Source organism: Ambystoma mexicanum, chromosome 8 (genome assembly GCF_040938575.1).
Source record: "Ambystoma mexicanum isolate Mex_15411 chromosome 8, UKY_AmexF1_1, whole genome shotgun sequence".
Lineage (NCBI taxonomy): Eukaryota > Metazoa > Chordata > Amphibia > Caudata > Ambystomatidae > Ambystoma > Ambystoma mexicanum.
Genome location: NC_090929.1, coordinates 214410306 through 214431676, shown reverse-complemented (window position 1 = coordinate 214431676; position 21371 = coordinate 214410306). Strand labels below are relative to the sequence as shown.

At 46.2% G+C, this 21371-nt stretch overlaps 1 protein-coding gene across 2 annotated transcripts in view; it reads right to left on the bottom strand.

The window, feature by feature from the left end:
* The window catches only part of VAV2 (vav guanine nucleotide exchange factor 2), a 1354235-nt gene that overhangs the window by 14196 nt on the left and 1318668 nt on the right, over positions 1–21371 (bottom strand). Inside the window, exon 26 of one of the 2 annotated variants that reach the window (XM_069609623.1) lies at positions 12486–12572. The exons of the other annotated variant lie outside the window; for it this stretch is intronic. Coding sequence (XP_069465724.1) covers positions 12486–12572 — 87 coding nt within the window. The remainder of the gene's footprint in view (positions 1–12485; positions 12573–21371) is intronic. 2 annotated transcript variants of the gene reach the window in all.

Genomic DNA, 21371 nt, shown 5'->3' with positions numbered 1-21371 from the left:
TGGGGGTGGCCTTTTGGCCACTATTGGTTCACCTATGCTGCTAACACTGCTGTTTTCTGAACTTGTTGTATTAGGATGGGATATCCATCTAATGGGGCTACATGAAATATACAACCATTCTTGAACATGTTGGTCTGTTGTGACCAGAGGTACGTACTATCACTTTTTTTCATAGATTTGAGAATTCTAGACAGGACTAACTGGGCCACAATAAAACTACAGTAATCTCTGTACAATACTAGGATACTGTCTACTTATGCTAATTAAGAGATGGGTATCGAGACTGTTATCCTGTTAACTATTTGAATGCCATCCACAGAAACATCACATAGGGAATATGTGACTGGGTGATGAGAGGTGTATCTGAACATTATTTATGCCCAATCAATGGATGAATAGGTTTGAACTTGATGTAGCCTATTGACTAAAGCTTCACTAGTGAAACGAGTATATACACTAAAGGAGGCACAAATGGAAAGCGTTGATATATTGCATTATTGAAGATTCCCATAGCATAAGGGTTACTTACCTCTGTGAAGATATTTGTATAGACCAACAATGCTACATGCATGTACACTACTGGGACCATGTTACTCATTTTTGTGTGTTTATAAATGAATAGAACTGTGATTGGCTTCTTTATGTATATTTTTACAGAACTACTTGCTCCTGAAAAAGAGGGTTATACCCCGAAATGTGTTGAGCTCCAGATAACTCCACTACCAGGCTTCACCCCGAGATCTATAGGGGTCATACGTTGTAGTGCATTTTTGTATATATTTTGTTTAGATAGCAATGAAACTGTATTGTATATCTATTGCCTATCTATCTAGGCACAATTGAGAATTCTATGAGTAAAGAATATTAAGATTGTTTACAAAACTTGACTGTATTTTTTCAGTTTAGATGGTGTGCAGGGGACGGGAGTGTCTCAAGTGGTAGACACTTTGTTCTTACTGTATGTTGATCAGACCCTGTGTCAGAGTCTGTATTCCTCCCCTTCATCCTAAGTGCTTCCATACACCATTTATCCTAAGAAATTACCTACCCTAAATGACATTGGTGTGCGCATATAGTCTTTTGTTTCACAACATTTAAAAGCAGGTTTATCATGTTGGTCTACAGTGATGAGCTGAACCAGCGCAGTACTTCTGAGCCGGAAGCATTTACTAGGAATACTGCAGGCTGAAAAGCAGAGTGAAGAGCCAAGCCACAGAGTAAAATACTGTCTTGGCTAATCCTGATCTGTGGGATGGAGCGTGTGTCTTCTGTTTAGAGACAATTCTATAAATGGGACTTCCATTGGCAGGTAAATAGTTAAGAAGAGCCTCGAGACATATTTTGGCCATCTCCAAAGCTGTTCCTTAGGAAGAGGACAAAACCAAAAATCCAAGATAGGGGTGGGCACCACTATTCTGTTTCAAATTTTCTCAGTCTTCGGCTTCGAAAGTTGTGTTCATACTTTCAATTGCTTTGGCCTGGAGCTGCCAGAAAAGAAATGGTCCTATGACACTGGGACCACAAAAATATATGATAGCGAAAAAACGAGGTGACACCACCTCATTAGAACTGGCGCTCTCAGTTGGCTCCAATAGGAGCTGTAATTATTAGTTCAATATCTTGTTATAAGTTTATCTCCACAATTTGTGTTCTTTTTAGTCAGAGACCCATTTTTGTCTCCATTTGCACATGCTAAAAATAAAAATAAACTAAACTTATCAAAACTCCAGGAACTGTTTAATGCACATTCCGGTGTCAACAATTTTTGTCTTATGGCGAGTAGTGAGGCGAAAAAAATAACAAAAGTCTATTGTATGTACATATGCCAATGCATTTCGGTGTGCCAAGACCGAAACATAAAACAAAAATTGTTGACACAGGAATGTGCATTAAACAGTTCCTGGAGTTTTGATAAGTTTATTTTATTTTTAGCATGTGCCATAAGAAGAGGACAACATGGTCTCATTGAAGATGATGAATTCTGGTCACAAGACCAACACCACAAGCATGGGATAAACCAACAGTCTGGCTTTTCTCAAAAGAGTTCCTTCAGCCTTGCATGTCTGCTCCTAGTTCCAGGACAGAGATGATGCAGAGGCGGCCGGCATGGCCATAGATGTACCACCTTGGGGGAGATGCCCAACCCCACCTACCTCCTCCCCACTTCCCTGCGGGCCTCAGAGTCCAGTGTTTGTTGAATGCTACCTTCCAAATATCTAAACCAAGATCCTTGGCTGCCACTGGTGCGAAATATCACCTAGCAGGCAACATTAATGGTGCATTTAACAGCACATTTGAGCCCATCCCAAAGAGCATCAAATCCCATCATATTGAGAGGACACAATTTGTAGCTCTCCCATTTTGAGTCTGTTACCCAAACCCTGTCTTGTAGCGTTGCAAAGAGGTCTATTCTTTGCCCTCTCATTTAATTTCTATCCTCGACTGCTGGAAACTTTGATCCATTATTTCATTATACATGTATATAGATGATACACAGACCCTCCTTAGAAGACGGAGGGCACACCTGGGAGTGAGTATATCTGCATTTTGCATGTATGTAGGAAATACTACACTGAACAGAGGATCATGAACTAACCAAAGCTTAATCCTTCGAGGCCTGAGGCAAGAACTTTTGCCATGAACTGGATTCTTGGTCTTCTATCCCTTTGGCCAAATCTCTCAGTCCATGCCCCCCCTTTGGCCCTCATCCTTATAGCCTGAGCATCTTGGTCCACATCCCGCTCTGGTCCTCATCCATTTGGCCCAAGATTCCTAGTCCATGTCATCCTCTGGTCCTCATCCCTTTGGCCTGAGTATCTTGATCCATGTCCCTCACTGGTCCTCATCACTTTGGCCTGAGTCTCTTTGCCCATGTCCCCTCAGGTCCTCATGCTTATAGCCTGAGCCTCTCGATCCACGTCCCCCTTTGGTCCTCTTCACTTTGGCCCAAATCTCTTAGTCCATATCTCCCTATGGTCCTCATCCCTTTGGCCGGAGTTTCTTGGTGCATGTCCCACTCGAGTCCTCATCCCTATAGGCCAAGTCTCTCAGACCATATCATCCTATGGTCCTCATCTCTTTGGCCTGTGTCTCTTGGTCCATGTCCCTCTCTGGTCCTCATCACTTTGACCTGAGCCTCTATGTCCATGCCCCTCCCTTGTCCTTATCCCTTTGGGCCGAGTCTCTCAGTCAATGTCCCATCTTGTCCTCGTTCCTGTGGCCTGAGTCTCTCGGCCCATGTCCCCCTCTGGTCCTCATTCCTGTGGCCTGAGTCTCTCTGCCCATGTCCCCCTCTGGTCCTCATTCCTGTGGCCTGAGTCTATGGGTCCATGACCCTTCTGATTCATCAAGTTTGTCATTTGTGTGGAATTCTTGCTTCTGATCTAACCCTGGGAGCACAAATAAATAACTTTAAACATGCTATTTCCCAAGCTAATTACTCTATTGACTCTGGAATATATCGTGGTTGCCCAAAGAATTGTATTGGTTAATGCCTTCATCACCTGTCGCATTTGAAATTGTTTTTCATAGAACTGTGTCTTCCTTTCCAAAATGCCAATGAATCACCCGCTGCGCCTCCAGAATGCGGCGCTCATCTCGCTCTGAGTCTCTATGTGGTTTGCATTGGCTTAGTGTTGCAAGAGGCCAAGAATTCAAGGCCTTCTGAGTGGTATTCTGGGCTCTATGTGGCGAAGGACATGTATTTTTGCAAACCAAATTTTCTAATCCTTCAAATCATAGCTTGAGATCTTCCAATGTCAATATGAATTCTGTTCTTTCGGGCTGGCCTTTTCATGCTTAGGATAGAAAATGTCCCCATTGGGTGTTAAAGAAGCTCTCGTCCAATGGAGACCAGAATCCGCATAGATCTCAGCAGTTCTCACAAGATGGTGAAATGCTGCCTTTTTCCATTTTAAATGTCTCTTTTGACCCCGATTTGCCTTTTGCCCCTTCTATGCTCTTTCTGCAGTGTATCCATTTTAACAATCCGCTGCCTATGGGAGATCTCTGCCCTCTATGAATGTGAAACTAAAACTAACCTATCCTCACTAGGTAGAGCTGAAGCTCCATCTACTTGACACAACTATGCAGCTTCACTTTGAGGTTAAGCTGAAGCAGGCTTAGTTTAAAGGAGAGGCTTAGTTTTAAAGGGGGGCGGCACAGCCCCTACCTCCCTGCTATGAGACAATAGTTAGAAACGAGTTGTCAGTTCTAGTCATGGCTCAATGTGTATTTGATAATAATAAGAAATGGAAACCCACTCATAACATAGTGTTCTAATGTACCCTACAACATCACAAATAAATTATCATGATTTCTTTTCTTATATACTAGAAATGATTGACTCAAGATTAATTCTTAAATTGTATTTAATTGATACTTATTTGTATCAGATAAATGGCCTTATGAAAATTAATAAAATAAAATATTCCCTGGTATGAAAGTTCATTCAGTCAAAGCACCTGCACTAGAAACCAGTGGGTACATGCACAAGCCACAAACATGTTTGTATTATCCATGTCAAAGATTTCCTTATTGGGTAAAATAATGCGATTTTGCTTCCTAACCCACCCGGCCTCCCTCCCGTTATCCTATTGTGGCCACAACTTGGGGAGTGTACAGCAGCAGTTGGAACCAGGGGGCCGACCATTTGGTGGCCCCTATTGAACCTGCTTCTTCTTGTTGTCACTCAGGGTATGGTCAGCCATGTTGCACGCAGATCCACACACTAGGTTTGGCAAGAGGGATCAGAGATTTTTATTTTAGTGGTTTGGTTGCATGTATTAATATTGGTATTAGCACCAGGCATGGAATGTTGGAATCCTCCGGGCCAATCAGGAAAGAGAGCAATAGCAACTTTTACAGTATGGCCCCATTCCTCTCAGTGAAAAAGAACCCACTTCCTTGTTCCCCCCCGAAGTGAAGCTGCCCCCTTCTGGCCCGTTTGGGCCTCTGCTCTCTTCTCCCTCATTGCTGCTTCCTCATTCCCTCTCACTACTGGGTGCGGGCACCTCCCAGCGGCACAACGTCAACCTCTGTCCACCAAAAGTGAAAAACGACTGTCACCCACCATTTTCGTCTCGGTTGCCAACACCCGGCTTGGGGTGAATAGCAACATTGCTCACAGCTGCAGGATAATATGGCCTCTTATGAACCTGCAGCCCTCCTTATGCGTCCTTGAGCAAATAAGTTTGTTTTTCCCGCAGCTCTGGGAAATATTGCTTAAGTATTCATGATATACATACTAAGGTGTGTAATAAGGATATTAAATGCCACTGAGGAGTTCTGTGCCAGATAATTCTGAGGAGGCTTTTCCTATCCTTATATTGTACTTGTAGGGGGTACATTATTCTATATAATACCAAAATGATGAAAATATAAACCAAAACCTACAGTATGTTCTGTTCTCTCGTAACCAATGGTTGTGTAGATGTAATGGGCAGAGGAACACCGGAGCCATGATTAGGGAGACGACGCGGTAGAGAAGTTGGCAGAAAATTGAAAACCCATGTGGCAAGTCTCGGCTGGGGACATAAACATGTGGGAGAGTTACTCTTGCCTTAGACCCGGAATACGGATCACGTGGATGTTGGCCAGGGTCTTGTTATGTATGATGGAGCAATCCACCACATGTGCAGACATGTCACATGGGTGGGTGGAACCAAACTGTACAAGCATGGCATGGTGCAGTCAAGCCATGCACAACAAGGTACAGCATGTTCTGTTAGAAACCTTATTGTCAATGTAACTGACCAAATGGGTATATCACTGTTTTTCTGTATATCCTGAATGTTCAACCCCACTATAATCTTTTTTTGTTAAAACATGACTTTTCTGCTGTGCTGCCACATTTTCAGGATGGGTATACTCCGATTGGTCAATTTTGCCACAGCTGCATTGAAATAAACCTGACTGTTGCTGCTACTTTGGTTACTGTATTGGATTTATTGGGTGGGCCTCCACAATAACAATGTCAGTGCTATGTGCAGGCTGGAAACGGGCCTCAGGTTCCGGAAGACAACCTTCTGATGTTTAGCTGCGGCCTTGTTTGCGTTTAAGAAGGCTATGTTGCAAACCGTGGCAGGGTCTAGTGTGTGGCTTACCTGTGCTTCCAGGTTGTGGGCCTAACATTACTAAAAGATCATAGAGAACTGAAGGATGGCACTTTTACAGCATCCATATGCCTCTCTTAACAGAGAGTATATCTTTCTGAAGTTACATAGAGAATTACGTCACAACTCTGGCTTTCTTTCTTTTTCCCCGCCCAACCCCGTAGCAATTACCTAAGACAGTCAGGTGTCCCCTTCCTTTTGTCTTCGCAGCCATCTCTCACCGCTTCCCTCTGCCTTTCCTGATTTTAATCTTTAACCATCCTGGTCAAGCAGCGTTAGGGCCTAGTTGGTGCTCTTTGGAGGGATTTGTGTGTGTTTTACTTTGATTTCCAATCTGTTTTTTGGCCAGGTTGGTGGCTTTGGAGGGATTTCTAAGTGTTTTACTTTGATTTCCAATCCGTCTTTTGAGCTGGTCTGCAACTTGAGTTTTCTGTCTTTGTGCTCTGGTCCTTTGTTTGTTTTGCGACCCTTTGTATGTGGGCTTTTGAGAAAGTCTCCATATTTGACATCTCGAATCCCTTTTTGCAATCAATTCTTTTCTATAAAAGATACATAGACGATATTATTATAGTATGGAACAAAACTAAGGGAGACCATGTACGATTTCTGACTTGGATCAATTCATTGAATGACCACCTCAAGTTTACCATGTCTGCAGACAGTATGTCGATCTCACTTCTGGATCTGATATTTAAAACTCAGGACGGTGCTATCATTGTGGATCTTTTCCGCAAGACTACCGACCGAAACACGATCCTCTACTTTGATAGTTTTCATCCGCAATCTTTAAGGGAAAGCATTCCCTACGGTCAATTTCCATGAGCTAGGAGGAGCTGCACGGCTAAGAAAGACTTTGTGTCTCAATCTAACATTATAGAGAACAGATTATCTCAGCGAGGTTATCCAGCTCACATATTGTGACAGTCCCGTAAAAGGGCAAGACACCAACATCGCGAAGTACTGTTGGCCAAAAACATTCGCAATACCCAGAACCAATCGCGCATGGTTTGCGCTATGACTTATAGCACTCACCATGCCAAAATTATGAAGGTAATTGCCAAGCATTGGCATCTACTTCAAATGAATATGTCCAATTTGGAACATCCTATGTATGCCTTTAAAAAGGGTAGGAATTTGAAGAGTTGGTTATCTCAGGCAGACAGACTGCAGACCACCCTGGCACCTAAAACCATCACTGAGATGTGGGGAATGGAAGGGGTTACTGGGAATTACCCATGTGGCAATTGTTGCCAGTGCGGATCCACTACAGCTACCAACACTGTTACCATCAATCAGAGTCTGGAAACTTAGGGATCACCCCACATGTAATTCCAAAAACGTGGTTTACGTGGTTTACGTGATTATGTGTCCATGTGACAAGACATATATAGGGAAAACATCTAGACCCATTAAATTGAGGATCCCTGAGCATAAGTCCATAATTACGTTGGTGGTGCTTAGAAAAAGTCATGGACCAGACCATTATGCCATAGCCACAAAATTATCCCGAAGGCAACAGTGGTGGATATTCAACACACAAAGTCATACACTGGGCCTGAATGCCAAGGAAGAATGGCATGCCGTAGCTTGAGAGCCAGCTTTTTGGCCTTTTAGCCCTTTGGCTATCTTTGTGGTTTTCTGCCTTGCAACTATTGTCTTGGTTTGGGCACTCCACCGTACCCAATTCAGGGACAGTATGTGTTTCTGGTCGATAACCGTGGCAATGCGGTTTTTGAACACCGTCTACCACACTCTCCTAATTTAATACAAGCGTTTGTTTTTTTAGCTTGTTTATATTGGACCACGTGTTATGTCACGTGATTCATGTGTATTGGTGCTCTGCAAGCCCCAGCCTTGCGTTTTGGTTTGTTTTATTGTACGATTCATTGTGTCACTTTAAACGTGTTTTTCGGTGCATTGGATAATTTCGGGGCGTTTCGTTTGAGGCGGCAGACCCGCTATGTCCCTAAGGCTGTAATGCTTTGCTCAGGTTCCTTTACCGCGTGTGACGCGTGGTGTCATATTAGACACACCCTGCCACGCGTATGGCTCATTCGAGTTGATACGCTCGTGACGCCAGCTTTGACACGCCCTTTGGCGTATTTAACTCCAGTTGAACACAAACGCGGGAAGTTCGGTTTCTGACTTCCTGCATATGGCGTTTTTTGTAGAGGTGGGTGTTCCACAACTGCTAGCTAGACAGAATTTTCTTTGCTTCTGGTCTTGGACTAGGCTTATTTGGGTATTTTACGATCTCCTTTGACCACGCAATTCTTATTATTATTTCTTTACACAGCCTGGCGATGCTATTTTTATGTTATGTTATTGGCGGAGGAAACTGATTTGGATTAGTTAGCCGGACTGACTTTCTTTCTCTCCTTTTTCTCATATAGTCGGCTTATGTGTACAAAGTAAGTTTATGTACAATCACATTTGGGGCACATTAAATGACTTACCAGCTCTTTGTGTCTGCCATTATTCCATAGATTTTGTTTAGTCCTGAATCACATTGTGAGGTTCACCTGTTTTGGGAACCTACAGAAAGCCTGAACTGCTCGTGCATTTGAGGCCATACCACAGACCAAGGAAAGACCAATTGATGGTACTCGATTGACAGATGTAACTTTGATTATAGGTGAGCACAATGATGTTTCCTGTGACTTGTGCATGAGTATACCGAGAACATTTCGGATGCTGTTAATGTACTATTCTCATCTGTTTCTGGAGTCTGGGGTTTTCTCTCTTCTTTATCACTTATTCTTAATACTGGTGATTTATTTCTATCACACTGGTGGTCTCATCTTGGGTTTCAAATGTCTGTTTAATTTGGAGCTAAATTCTACCCTTTCTTTGGGCTCCTTTTATTTCACTCGAGCTCTTCTACAGAGAAATTTCATGACCACACGTGGTCATTCTTCTTTTTTATTATATTATTACAGATCAAATTCATTTGAGATTTGTCTTCGGTGTGGCCGGATCGTTACTTCCTGGACTTCTTGTCAGGCTCCTGGGCCCACCCCCGAAGGGTTTGAGATCATGGTAATTAGATTTTCTCCCCCTAGTCACTTTGCATGTCCTGGCCTAGCGTTGAGGGGCCGGTCCTCTTTCGGGATCTTCAGATCACTTGTTTTTTTATATATAAGAATGATGTATGAATGATTGTATTGTTTACATGTATGTTCTTCTTCAATTTAGGTTTTATTATCATCATATTTGTTTTAAGATAAAAAAATTCAGTAGAAAGGGTGTTTTTTAATGTGTAACTTTTGTGTAGGTGTATTAAAGAAACAGATGAATTTTCAAGAATGTATACACGGGAATGCCACGTCCTGACGAAGATGGACATCATCTGCAATTCAGCTAGATGTGCTTTCCATCGAAACTACTTGTTTTATGGTGCCATCCTTACTATATTGTTTTCATGTATTTGTGGTCTAATGTGCATGTCAACGCAGTAGTTGACGTATTGCGTCTCATGTTAGAATTTTTAGAGTATGGGTTTAAATTTGTGATGCTTTTCAGTTTCCTGTTTGTTCTATTATTGAACTGTCACATTTGGAAATACCGAATCCTCTTTCCTGCCATTTTTAGGATTTAACCAGCCTATGAATGTATTTCTAAATCATTCAGACTTGTTCAGTTGACCAGATTTTTTCACTCGATAGATTCCCGTCTCCTGAGTGTGTCCAATTCACTGGCACTGATCTAGATATATTTGGGGATGATTGTGATCGCTCTCCAATTTGTGATTTGGCATTGGGTTCTTAGCAGTCTTTTTTGGAAATTAGTATTTGCTTCACATTATGCACTTTATTTGTGTTTATAATTGTATGTCATATATTTACTCTTATTCATGTATGAGCTCTAACTTATTTAATAATCATTTTAATGTTTCTAATCTAATAAAGAAATGTATTTAAATAATACTGTTGTGATTCATGTGCAGTGATCTGAGGGGTTGATTGAGGGTCCGTTCCCGACTCCGCTGGTGGGATTGTGCTCCTTTCAGTGTACTTGCTTGTATATCCCCTGGCTTGATTCTTGTGCTTTGTTGCTTTGTTTGTTTCTGGCCTTCTTCCTTTCCCCACCCAACCCCTTAGCAATTGATTAAGGCAGTCAGGTATCCCTTACATTTTGTCTTGGCAGCCATCTGTCAGAGCATACCTCTGCCTTCTCCCATCCATCTTCATCCATTCCCTGACCCTCCCTCCCCACTCCCCGCTCATTCGGTTCTCAATGGTCCGTGCCTTGCGCCCCCCTCACCCACTACCCATGTGACAGGAACAGCTGCATTCCTTTCAGATTCCCTCTCAGGGCAGCCTTGCACGGCAGCCGGCGAAGGGCCAGAGCGAAGGGCAGCTCCCCTGAGCAGCTCCCTTCCCCTATTTGCCCTGTTCACTCAGGTCACCCCAGCCAAGCCCCAGAACTGTCTACAGCAACCTTCAGGTAAGAGACAATGACTTTGTCTCTTTTATGTCATATCAATGACATAGCAGAAGTTGGGTGCCTTGAAGTTTGTTGCACGTTTAAAGCATACCCACTGTATTGAATGTTAGGTGCAAACCTAGAGGATATGAACTTAGGCACACATGTAGCTCATAGCCATGGATCAAATTAAATTCATTGTACATTTAGAGCATTTCAATGCATTTAGATGAATCTACGAGGGCAGTCAATGTATTGCACTGAGACTAATTATGTCGATAAGCGATGCACTGCACGTAGAAGTTTCTTGATCTTTGAGGGTGGCCAATGTATTGCACTAAGACGTGTTTGAGGGTAGCCAATGCATCGCACCTAGAACAACGATGAAGATAGCACACTTGTGGTATCTGGAAGATTATATGAGGTTAGCAAATACACTGGACTCGGATGAATTATGAAGCTAGCCAATGTACTGCACTTAGAAGATTTCTGAGGGTAGCCAATGTATTGCACTTAGACCAATTGTGAAGATAGTCAATGTATGGCACTCAGAAGTTGGTCGAGTGTAGCAATTGCACTAAACTTAGAAAAACTTTGAAGACAGCTAATGCACTATAGTTAAATATCTTTGAGGGTATCCAATGTATCACACCTAGATGAACTGTGAAGATAGCCAATGCATTGCACTTAGGTGTATAAAGGCAGCTGATATAGAGCACTTAGATGAATTGCAAAGATAGCCAACCCACTGCACTTAGAGGATCATTTCGAGGGAAGCCAAGGCATTGCACCCCAATGAATTTTGAGGGTAGTCAATGTACTAACAAACCCTGCTCTTGATCCCCTCCTGCATACCGCCCAAGTACCACACACACACCCAAGGGCCAGCCAAAATACACACAACATAAACATTTGTATACAACAAACAATCCCAGACCCTAGGCCTTACCATTCCGGATACAACGAGCCAGTACACACAATCAAAACTCTCTTAGAAAGCTAACGCCAGTTGCTCCTGCTTATGCAAGCATCAACAGAAGAGCACAACCTCTATCTTATCCCTCTTCCCTAACCAACCCCCCCACCGCCCACTTTCTTAGAGTCACCGTAAGCACCTGCAGACCATGCCAATGGTAACGGTGCGTGGGATAAGACAGCTTAGCATAACAACTCAATAACATTTAAATGAATCCGCTATTTGTGTCATTAGTACTTAACGGTTGTATGGAAAAGAAGATGCACATATATTATGTGCCTTATGCTTCACTTAGTATTATCACAAAAATAACCACCACCCATGCAGACAAAACTCTTTATTTTGATGTGAAGAGCAGAACATTCTATGTTTTCGAATCCACAGACTACCCACGCCACAACCACTTTATGTTAATTTATATAAATACCCGCTCTTTGTACCCATAACATTTCCCCAGATAGCTCTCTTGGGAGATAAAACCAGGCCCCGAACCAGGGGCTCTCTGAGTGACGAGAAGCCTTCCAGAGGTTATATTGCTGATTTTGGAGCCAGGCGACCCGGGTTATTCCCTGAAGCAGCCGCACTTTCGAAACATGCTGTGAGACTGATTACATTACCCAGGATCTCGGATACTAACTCTCTAAATAGAAAATGGCAGTGCCTATGAACTGGCTGAACAGAATTGAGGACCATGGATGCAAATATTAAAAACGGTACTATTCCTTTCATTTTGGAAGCGGCTAGAATTGTTTACGCTTGCCAGTATTCATTCATCAAAGACCGAAGCTGTTGATGTCCAGGTGAAATGTGTGATGGGTAGACGTAGATGGGCAAAGGGTATATATAGGGAATGGGCATGGCCGTTGGTGATTATGAATGGTGGAACTGTGATTTATTAAGGATATGCCATTTCAACTTGAACCACTAGGTGGTGGTAGACTCCCAAGAAAGAGAGAATGCAGAAGTAGTACCTGACCAGAAAGGAGAGGGCGAATTCGGAGAAGAAAAGTTGAGGCCCTGAGGACTGAGAAAAGAAAAGTTGTAGGAAGCACAGGAGGCTGCAAAGCGGTCGAAGAGAACATAAAAAGGTAGAAGAACAACAAAAGAAATTAATCAAACCAGAAAAAGGACAGCACTCAAGCAGACAAAAATAAATTAAAACCAGAGGTTTGGCAGAGCTTTGCAATATTAGAAACGGATTAAAAGGGCAGGGGACCATTTACAGTCAGATAAAGTTATACACCAAAATGATCGACAACATGCATGGCATAGAAATAAATACTAATGTCAGCCATCGAAATACATAATATAGCAACTAGGAGCAAGAAGGGGAGAAAAGGCATTTGCACAGGGTTTTATCTAATTTAATAGTCAATGCTCGTGACAACTGCATGGGAAAAAAAAAAAGTAACGACGACAGCAAAACAGGCACAGAAGTGAAAAGGGACACAGGTTTGAAAGACATTAAATATTCCTTTCAACAAAATGGCATCTGTAAAATGTGCATCAAGAATATCGACTTCATAATTTCAACAGGCAATGTAACCATTCTCAAAAACAAGCAAGAGCCACTGGGGAGTCCCACCCTGCCCCCCCCAAGGCGAACACAGTGGGCCTCATTACGAGTCCGGCGGTAAAGCCGCCTGGTTACCGCCGGACTTGTATTACCATTCCGCCTCCGTGACTCCCGGAAATAACAGGCCATTACGACCCTGGTGTCCTGGGAATTCCGGAGGTGGAATTCGGTAAATCCCCATTCCCATTGAGTCCTATAGGACTCAATGGGAATGGGGAAGTGGAAACACCGGTACCATTTCGTGATGGTGCTGGTGTTTCCACGTCCGCCTGAAGGCGGGCGGTGTTAAACCCGCCAGTTCAGACCTGGCAGGAACATCACCTCCCGCCTGCAGGAGTCGGGATCGGGCGGTCCGGAATTAACAGTGGCGGCGGGTTTACCGCCACTATTATTTCCGGACCGCCCGACCTGTAATGAGGCCCATTGTCTCATGTCTATGTTTTCGCTGAAAGTTGCATAGTCCCATTTCTATGTTTATGGCAGAAGGCGCTCATATGGGAGATGGGCTGGTAAAGAAGTCCAGAAGAGAACAGCGAGACTGAGTTTGTTGTGCAGCGGGGAGAGGGAAGCAGAGTAGTCTGGGATCCATCCACAGTGGGCTAACAAAATAAGAGGTGACCACTTCAAAATATCACTCCACTCAAACCTAATTCTCATCTTCTGGTGCCGATCAGAGTGAAATGTTTCTGCTTGTTATATGCAAAGTCTGGGAAGTGCGACCTCTGGGCTTCCCCAATTCAAGGCTCTGTTTTTATGGTATACATACATACACATTTGGGGGCCCATGAAAAGTAGGGGCTCCCCTTGATCAGAGGGGTTCAAGTGTGTCAACATACCCTTGGCTATTCAGTTGATGGCTGGTGGGGTTCAGAGGTGCCGCAAAGAAAAGGAGGGTGGGATGATGTAGGACCAACAGAACACACAAGATAACTAAAGTATAATTCAACACCTTTATTGGCCAACTCTATGGGTCGAGTGGTTTAAACTATATTCGAAAGGGGCAGCTATACCCAAAGCCACAAGATGGATAACCTAACGGGCGCAAGTGCCCATATAAAGGATTCCCAGTCCTATGCTAATATACCCAGTCTTGCTTCTAGGTTCAACTCACATTCTCACGGATACAGCAGCCAGCTTGCTTCTTGACTTCTAAATCCAAGGAGTGTAGCGCCCAGCAAGCCTCTCGACTTCTCCAGCCCAGCGATGTAGCACCCAACAAGCATCTTGACTTTCCTCTGGGTTTTGGGATTCTTCTTGGCTGTCGGTTGACTTAGTAGGATTCTTGGCATGAAGGTACCACATTACCACTGGCAAGTGTTTCTTTCCCCTTCGGAAGTGTTTTACCTTGCGATTACCATCCTTCGTTATCAGGCTCTTATTATCATGCACCAGTCTGTTTGGATCTGCGTGAAATGACCGAAAGCAAAAGTCTGACTACCAAAAGTCCGACCTTTTTGCAGCATGCGCATGGGGTTCTCTCTTTCTCTGGTCACACCGCCTCTCTCCAGTTTCTCTTCCTGAAAGAGCAGTTTTCTGCCCAAATAAGGGCCTTGGGATTGCCCTGATTCTTCAATGACTCACTGGAGTGGCGATTTTCCTCCCTAATTCCCTCAAGGTCCCAGGATTGGCCTTATCCCAGTTTCCCCTCATCTATTTCAGGTGTTCCCTGTCCTCCCTTGGGATCCTAGATGTCGATCCTTACTTACCCATCCCTTTTGTTTGGCCAGCGACTTCCTTTCCTGGCAGGGACTGAGGGTTTAAAGACCTGCTTTGACATTCTGAAATTAGGCAGAAGTGAATGCATCATTGCAGAGTTGTATGTGAGGCTGGCAGTTGTGGTGTGGTGTGATGGAGTTTGTTTAGATGAGGCAATCATGACATTGGTGGTGTCAGGGTTTAGGGAAATCCGTGAATACATTAAAGTTACTCACCCCTGTGACTAGAGTACTCATAGTCCACTGTCCCCCTTCCGCCATCCTTGTGGGCGTTCCCCAACATAGGGCTGTACCGGAACCTTTGGCAATGAAAAATTGAGCTTCCCCGTTAAATTTAGTACAGCACGCAGGGGCGTGGCCTCGGGTGTGGGAAGGCCCAGCTGAGACGCCGCTGTCTGGTGCCTCACCTCCGTCCCGTTTGAACACATCGAACGCTTAGATACCTGGCTACACTTATTACATATTAGCCTGACAAAAAGCAGGGGAAGATCAGTGGTCGAAGTGAGTGGGAGCGGTCGGGAGCGGTGCTCCTCTACTTTTTTAAATTAACTTTTAAAGTTCCCATACTTTTATTTTAAAAAGAAACCGTTCTGGAATGCTTTCGTTTTAAAATAAAAGTATAGGAAGAAGTTGAAACGTACACTTTCAGTGTTCTGCACTGAACGTTCCCTTAAATAGCAGGTGCATGTGTTTGGGGGGGTGTATTGTGTGTGGGAGGGGACGTGATGATGGGTTTGTGGGAAGTGGGTGCAAGCCAGCAGGGAACATAGTTCCACTACTTCTTTTCGTACACTTTGACTACTGGGGAAGGTGGGTGGGATGTATGGCACAAAGGGGACTATGGACTATGAGTATTCCAGTCACTATTGTGAGTAACTTTAATTACTCATACATCCCCTCCCCTTTCCTCCATACTTGTGGGTGATTCCACCAAACAAGACCATAGGGTGAAGCCATGACAGCCTGCCTCATATCTAGGAAGAATCAAACATGTTCCACAGAACCGCTTGACCAAACTCAGCATTGCGCCTGGAGATGGTGTTAAGGGAACAGTGCTTGCAGAAAGCCGATGGAGTGGGCCAAGTAGCTGCCCTGCTGATGACATCCCAAGAAGCATGTCTCTGAAACGCGACGGCTGTGGCCTTAGCCCTAACCGCATGGGCATGAATCCCCTCCGGGACCCATGGCCATATAAACCTCTGAAGTGGCCTGAACCATCCAATGGGTGATAGAAGCCTTGGGAGCCGAGACCTAGGGGAGGAGGCCCTGAAAGTGATGAACAAAGCCTCAGACTTCCTGAAAGATTTAGTCCGAGAGTGGTACACCGGCAGGCACATCTCTGGATTCAGATGAAATGGAGAGACCACCTTGGGCAAGAAGTTTGGGTGAGTGTGAAAAATGACATTGTCGTTTTGAAAAGTGGTGAACGGCTCCCACGAAGACAGCGCCTGCAGCTTGCTAACCCTGCGCACAGAGGTAAAAACTACCGGCAAAAACGTTTTTAACATTACCAGCCGGATGTCCACAGAGGCCATCGTCTCGAAAGGTTTGCGTTGTAGAGCTGCAAGAACTACATTGAGGTCCCAGACCGAGTGCAGTTTATGCACCGGAGGAAAAAGCCTAGACAACTCCTTGAGGTGTTAACCACTGGGTTGGCCTCCAAAAACACATGCTCCAGGGAATTCTTGTAAGCCCCAATGGCCACCAAAAGTGCGGCAAGTATCCACCTAAACTCCAGAACGAGCCAGGTGTGCAGAAAAAGCCAGTACATCGTCAAGAGGGCAGGTAACCAGGTTCAGACCTTTGTCACGCAACCAATGGCAGAACATAGTCTTTCTCTTATACTGGAACCGAGTAGAGGGCCTCCTGGCCTGCTGAATGATGTCCCAGTTGTCATCTGAAAATTGAGCATGCTGTAGTCTCAGCTGGCCAGGAACCAGGCTACCAGCGCTAGCCTGGTTGGGCCCGGACAACCTGGTTGGACCTGGATGCTCCACTGCCCCGCCCTGTTGCATCAGGAAGTCCCGGTTGGGGATCGGAAGGCGGACGGGGCCCTGGGAGCACAACTGCAGCAGATCCAAAAATCAGGCTCTCAAATGCCAGTGGGACAATCAGGATGAGTCTTCAGCCCACCGAAGCCCGGAACTTGTGGAAGGTCCGCTGGAGCAGAGGTGGGAGTGGGAATGCATAGCACCTGCGGCCGTGCCAACAGATCTGGTAGGCGTCTCCCAGAGACACCTGACCCCATCCTTTCCACGAAGCAAACTGGAGGCACTTGGAATTCAGAGGAGATGCGAACAAGTCCAGTTCCGCAAACCACAAATGTAGGAACAGGGGCAACAAGGAGCCGGCATGCAACTCCCACTCGTAGGTGTTAAACCCCCAAGCAGCTCAGCTGCTTCTGCGTTGGTGTCCCCGGGAGGCGGACTGCTGAAATCCAAATCCCCTCCATCAGGGCGCATTCCCTGATCTATACCGCCTCCATGCAGGGAAGGGGGCAATGGGTGCCACTCTGCTTGTTCAGGTAAAAACTATGTAGTAGAATTGTCTGTACTGACCAGCACCGACCTGTCCGTGATGAGGGGCAGAAATGCCTTGAGGGCAAGGCCCACTGCCCTGAGCTTGTGCAGATTGATATGCAGCAGGGCCTCTGCCCTGGACAATGCACCAGGAATCGGCACCCAGGCCGAAAGAGAAGAGTCAGATGAAGATATCCGCCAATCTCTGGCAGTTCATCAACTTTGTGAAGACACGCAGAGCCGAGTTCAGGCCGAAAGGCATAACCTTGTACTGAAAATTGTATGACATAAGCATGAACCACAGAATCTTCTGATGCTGCTGGTAGATGGGGATATGCAGGTATGCATCATTGTGGCCTAGGGAACACATCCAGTCCCCTGCACACAGAGACTATGCTATGTGTACGCGAGTAGTCATCTTGAAACGTTCAAGCTGTAAAGATAGACTGAGAAGTTACAGGTTCAAGACTACCCTGAGGCCAGCCTGGTTGTTCTTGGGTACTCAAAAAACCTGGAATAGAAACCAGAACACCTATCTGACTGAGGAACCTCTGCATTTACAAGAGAAAAAGGACCTCCCGTAAAAGAGCCAGGGGCCCAATCTGACAAAGAGCAGGAGAGGATGGTAGAGGAAAAGGAAGAGGAAGACTGAAGCCTGCAGAGACTATAGATAGGATCCTAGGGTTCTTGAAAAGATGCTTCCAGCTGTCCTGGAAAAGAGACATTTGGCCCCCTACTGGGGAGCTCTGTTCTGTGACATCACTGTTTCTTGGCATCAGAGGCGGGAGAAAAGGAGGGGGAGCAGATAAACCTGGGCTATGTCCTCTGCTGTTTTCTCCTGTTGTCTCTAAGCGACCTGTCAGGCCTCCGCGTACCACGGTCGCAAAACCCCTTGAAGTCGGTAAAAGCGCATGGTTTGAATTCGGTCCTGCCCTGAGACTGGGGGAAGGACTTCTGCCTTGGCTTTGTCAGGATGGCCAAGGATTTGGCGGTTAAAGTTGAGGTTTTCTTCTTTGTCAACTCGTCATCGGTTGATGAAAAAAGAGGTCCACGCCCTCAACGGGAGATCTAAGATCCATTCTTGCATGTCAGATTGACATTTTGTGGCGTTCATCCATGCCGACCTTCTCATCTCGACACACAGGCACAGCCCTCTGCTGGCTGTGTCGATGTGGGAGACCGAAGACTCCATGAGGACCTGTGCAACGGCCTGGGCATCCGCCAGACCGCCCTTGAAGGAGGTTTGCCTCTCCAGAGGGAGGTCAGGCAGAAACTCCCTGAGTTCCTTCCACAGCTTCTGGTTAGCTGCAGCTAAAAGGGCATCAGCATTGGCCTGTCGCAAATGCAGTCCTGAAATGGCGCAACAGCGTTTGCTTAAGGACTCAGTGACCTTTTCTTCCTTGGAAAGACAACTGGAGGTGGCTCGCGAGGAGGAAGAGGACGAAGACTATGGTTTAGAATAGAAGGAGGCCGCAGCACCACTGAACAATGCAGCAAAGGTGGGGGGCCAGGAGGATTGGCTCCCCGTCCAACTGGGCATTGGCCCTGGGTTTCTCCCCAACCTGTCTCGCAAATGTGCAGGACATCCTTCTGGGGAGGGATGCCAGACCGGATCGTGGTGTACTTGCCCAAAACCTGTGCTAGCACTCCCGACTCCTGGGGGGGTTCCTCGGGCAGAGGGACCCCCAAGACCTCCTACAGGCCCTGAAGGCGGTCATGAAAGGGCTTAACGGATGCAGACGGTTCCTCGTCCTGGGCACCACCGTCGTCATCGTTCACAAACCCCTTTTTTACAGAACGAGGGGAGACTGGGACCTGGGACACAGGTACTGGCAGGGTCCCTCCTAGGTCCAGAGCTGAAGACAAGTTGGTGGTACAGGAAGAGGTGGAAGGGTAGGGACAACTGGTAGAAACTGGACCAGGGGAGGGACAGGCACTGGCACTGGTAGCCCTTTAGGAACAGGCAGAGGACACAGATGAGGACGACGGGGAGGCACCACCTGCAGGATTACCTCCTTCACTATAACCGTCAGGAGCCCCGTCATCTGAGGGGAACGCATGAGGAGGAGGAAGCTCTCGAAGAAGCGATCCTTGCTAATAACTGAATCCCAAGGGCCCGGCCCTCTGAAGCACTGGGCCGCCGCTCTTTGTCAAAGCGCTGAGGCACTTGAGGCATGTAGCCTTAAGGCTGCGATGGATAGATGTACCCCCCAGAAGACCAAAAGCCTGTTCATGCAGTCTGCTGCCATTTTCAGAGGGAAGGGTACTGGGAACTTCTTGCAGGGCCCATTCAATGGGAGATAGCACGGGCGTGCCCTAGTTCGAATCCAAAATGCCCACCAGCCTAGCAGGCTTTGCCACGTGCTTATCCACCATTTTGGGGCCTTGTGCCATGCCCTGGAAGGGATGGCATGAAGACCCAGAGCCACGTGCAGGCTCAGACATGGGAGGACACTTTCTGGGTCCCAAACCTAAGGCAGCAGCATTGATCTCAGAGACCACTCCGGTAGGCACAGAGCCCTCGGCCGACCGGCCAGTAGTCAAAAAGCCCTGACTCATGACCTTGGAGTGAACTCCTGTAGGTTGTGCACCCATGGCACCTGTGCCGGTATTCGTGCTGGTTCGTGCCGAGGACTGACTCTTGGCGGTAGCACCCAATGATCCTTTAACCCTTGGGGTCGAAGTAGAGGATGATCATGATCGCCCTTCTGAGGACAGCCTGGTAGGGACCATGAGCACCTCGGCTAAGGAGCCAGTAGCCTTGACGGCCTCAGGTCTGTCCCTGGAATGCCCAGAGGGGCCCCCGGCCAGCTCGGCTTGGGAGCCGGTAGCCATAGAGGCCTCAGGCCTGCTAGAGCCTGAATACAAGGAATCCTTGCCTGTGGAAACCCCCAGAAAGGAGCTGCCGTGCTGAGGATCCATTCTGAACAGAGGGCCTACCTTGTCTTGACAAGAGGTGCTGGAGACAAAGTCCTTAAGGTGTGCCAGAGGAGAAGTGTGGAAGATATCCCTCCAACGCGACAACCGATTCTTCAATGTCCTGTGACCGAGAGCGATGCAAGCCGCGCCTCCATCCCAGCAGTGGTCGGGCCCCAACCACTCAAGATAGAGTGCATGAGCGTCCAAGGCCAGGGGCGAGTGGTCACGTGAAGCACATCTTGTGAATCCTCGTGCCGTCAACATGCGCCAGTGGAGGCGAGGCACCAAAGGGAGGTTAAATAGATTGAAAAACAAAGAAAGTCTCTGCAGAGGCTGGCAGGTCTGACACTGTCCATGCAGAAAAAGAAACTGAGGTAAGGCACCAGAGAGGTCTTGGTGGAGCGTTCCCCCTCCCAAGGCCGCACCCCAGTGCGCTGTACTAAATTTAAAGGGAAAACTCAATTTTTCACTGCCAAAGGTTCCGGTACCATCCCCATGTTGGGGGACGCCCACAAGGATGGAGGAAAGGGGATGGGACATATGAGTATCTGTGTTGAGTAAGCATTACATCACTGGTGAGGTGTCTATCCCAATTCAGCCGGCAGCCTTCCCAAATTTCTAAATCCCCTCTGTCTCCGTGTGGGGCCAGATCAGTCCCTGAATTTGGTAAGTGGGAGGAGCTACAAGACATGGTGGTATTGGACATTCATGTAACAGCTTGGTCTTACCTTAAATTAATTGGACTCTAATATTATGGTAACAAGTCGCTATCTCACAGGCTAATTCTCCAAGTCTGAATTACATGGTATTGGACTCCCCAGCTGGGCTTTTCAGAGACACCAGATGTTGGGCAGGGGGGGGTTGTCTCTGGGGATTCACCTCAACTCTGCAGGTTGTTCCTCTGATGTGACTTTCTCAGAAGAGGAAGGGGGCACTGGATATTGGGAGGAAAGATGAACAACTGGAAACTGGTCTGGCTCTAGGACAAGTCTATGTCCTACGCTGCTGCTACAGGGGGCACCAAACTGTTCTACAAGCAGCAACTGTGCTCCACTCCCCCAATGCAAGGTGAGGGGACATCACATGTAAGTTCTCCTAAGGCATTACCATTTTGTTATGGGTGAAATT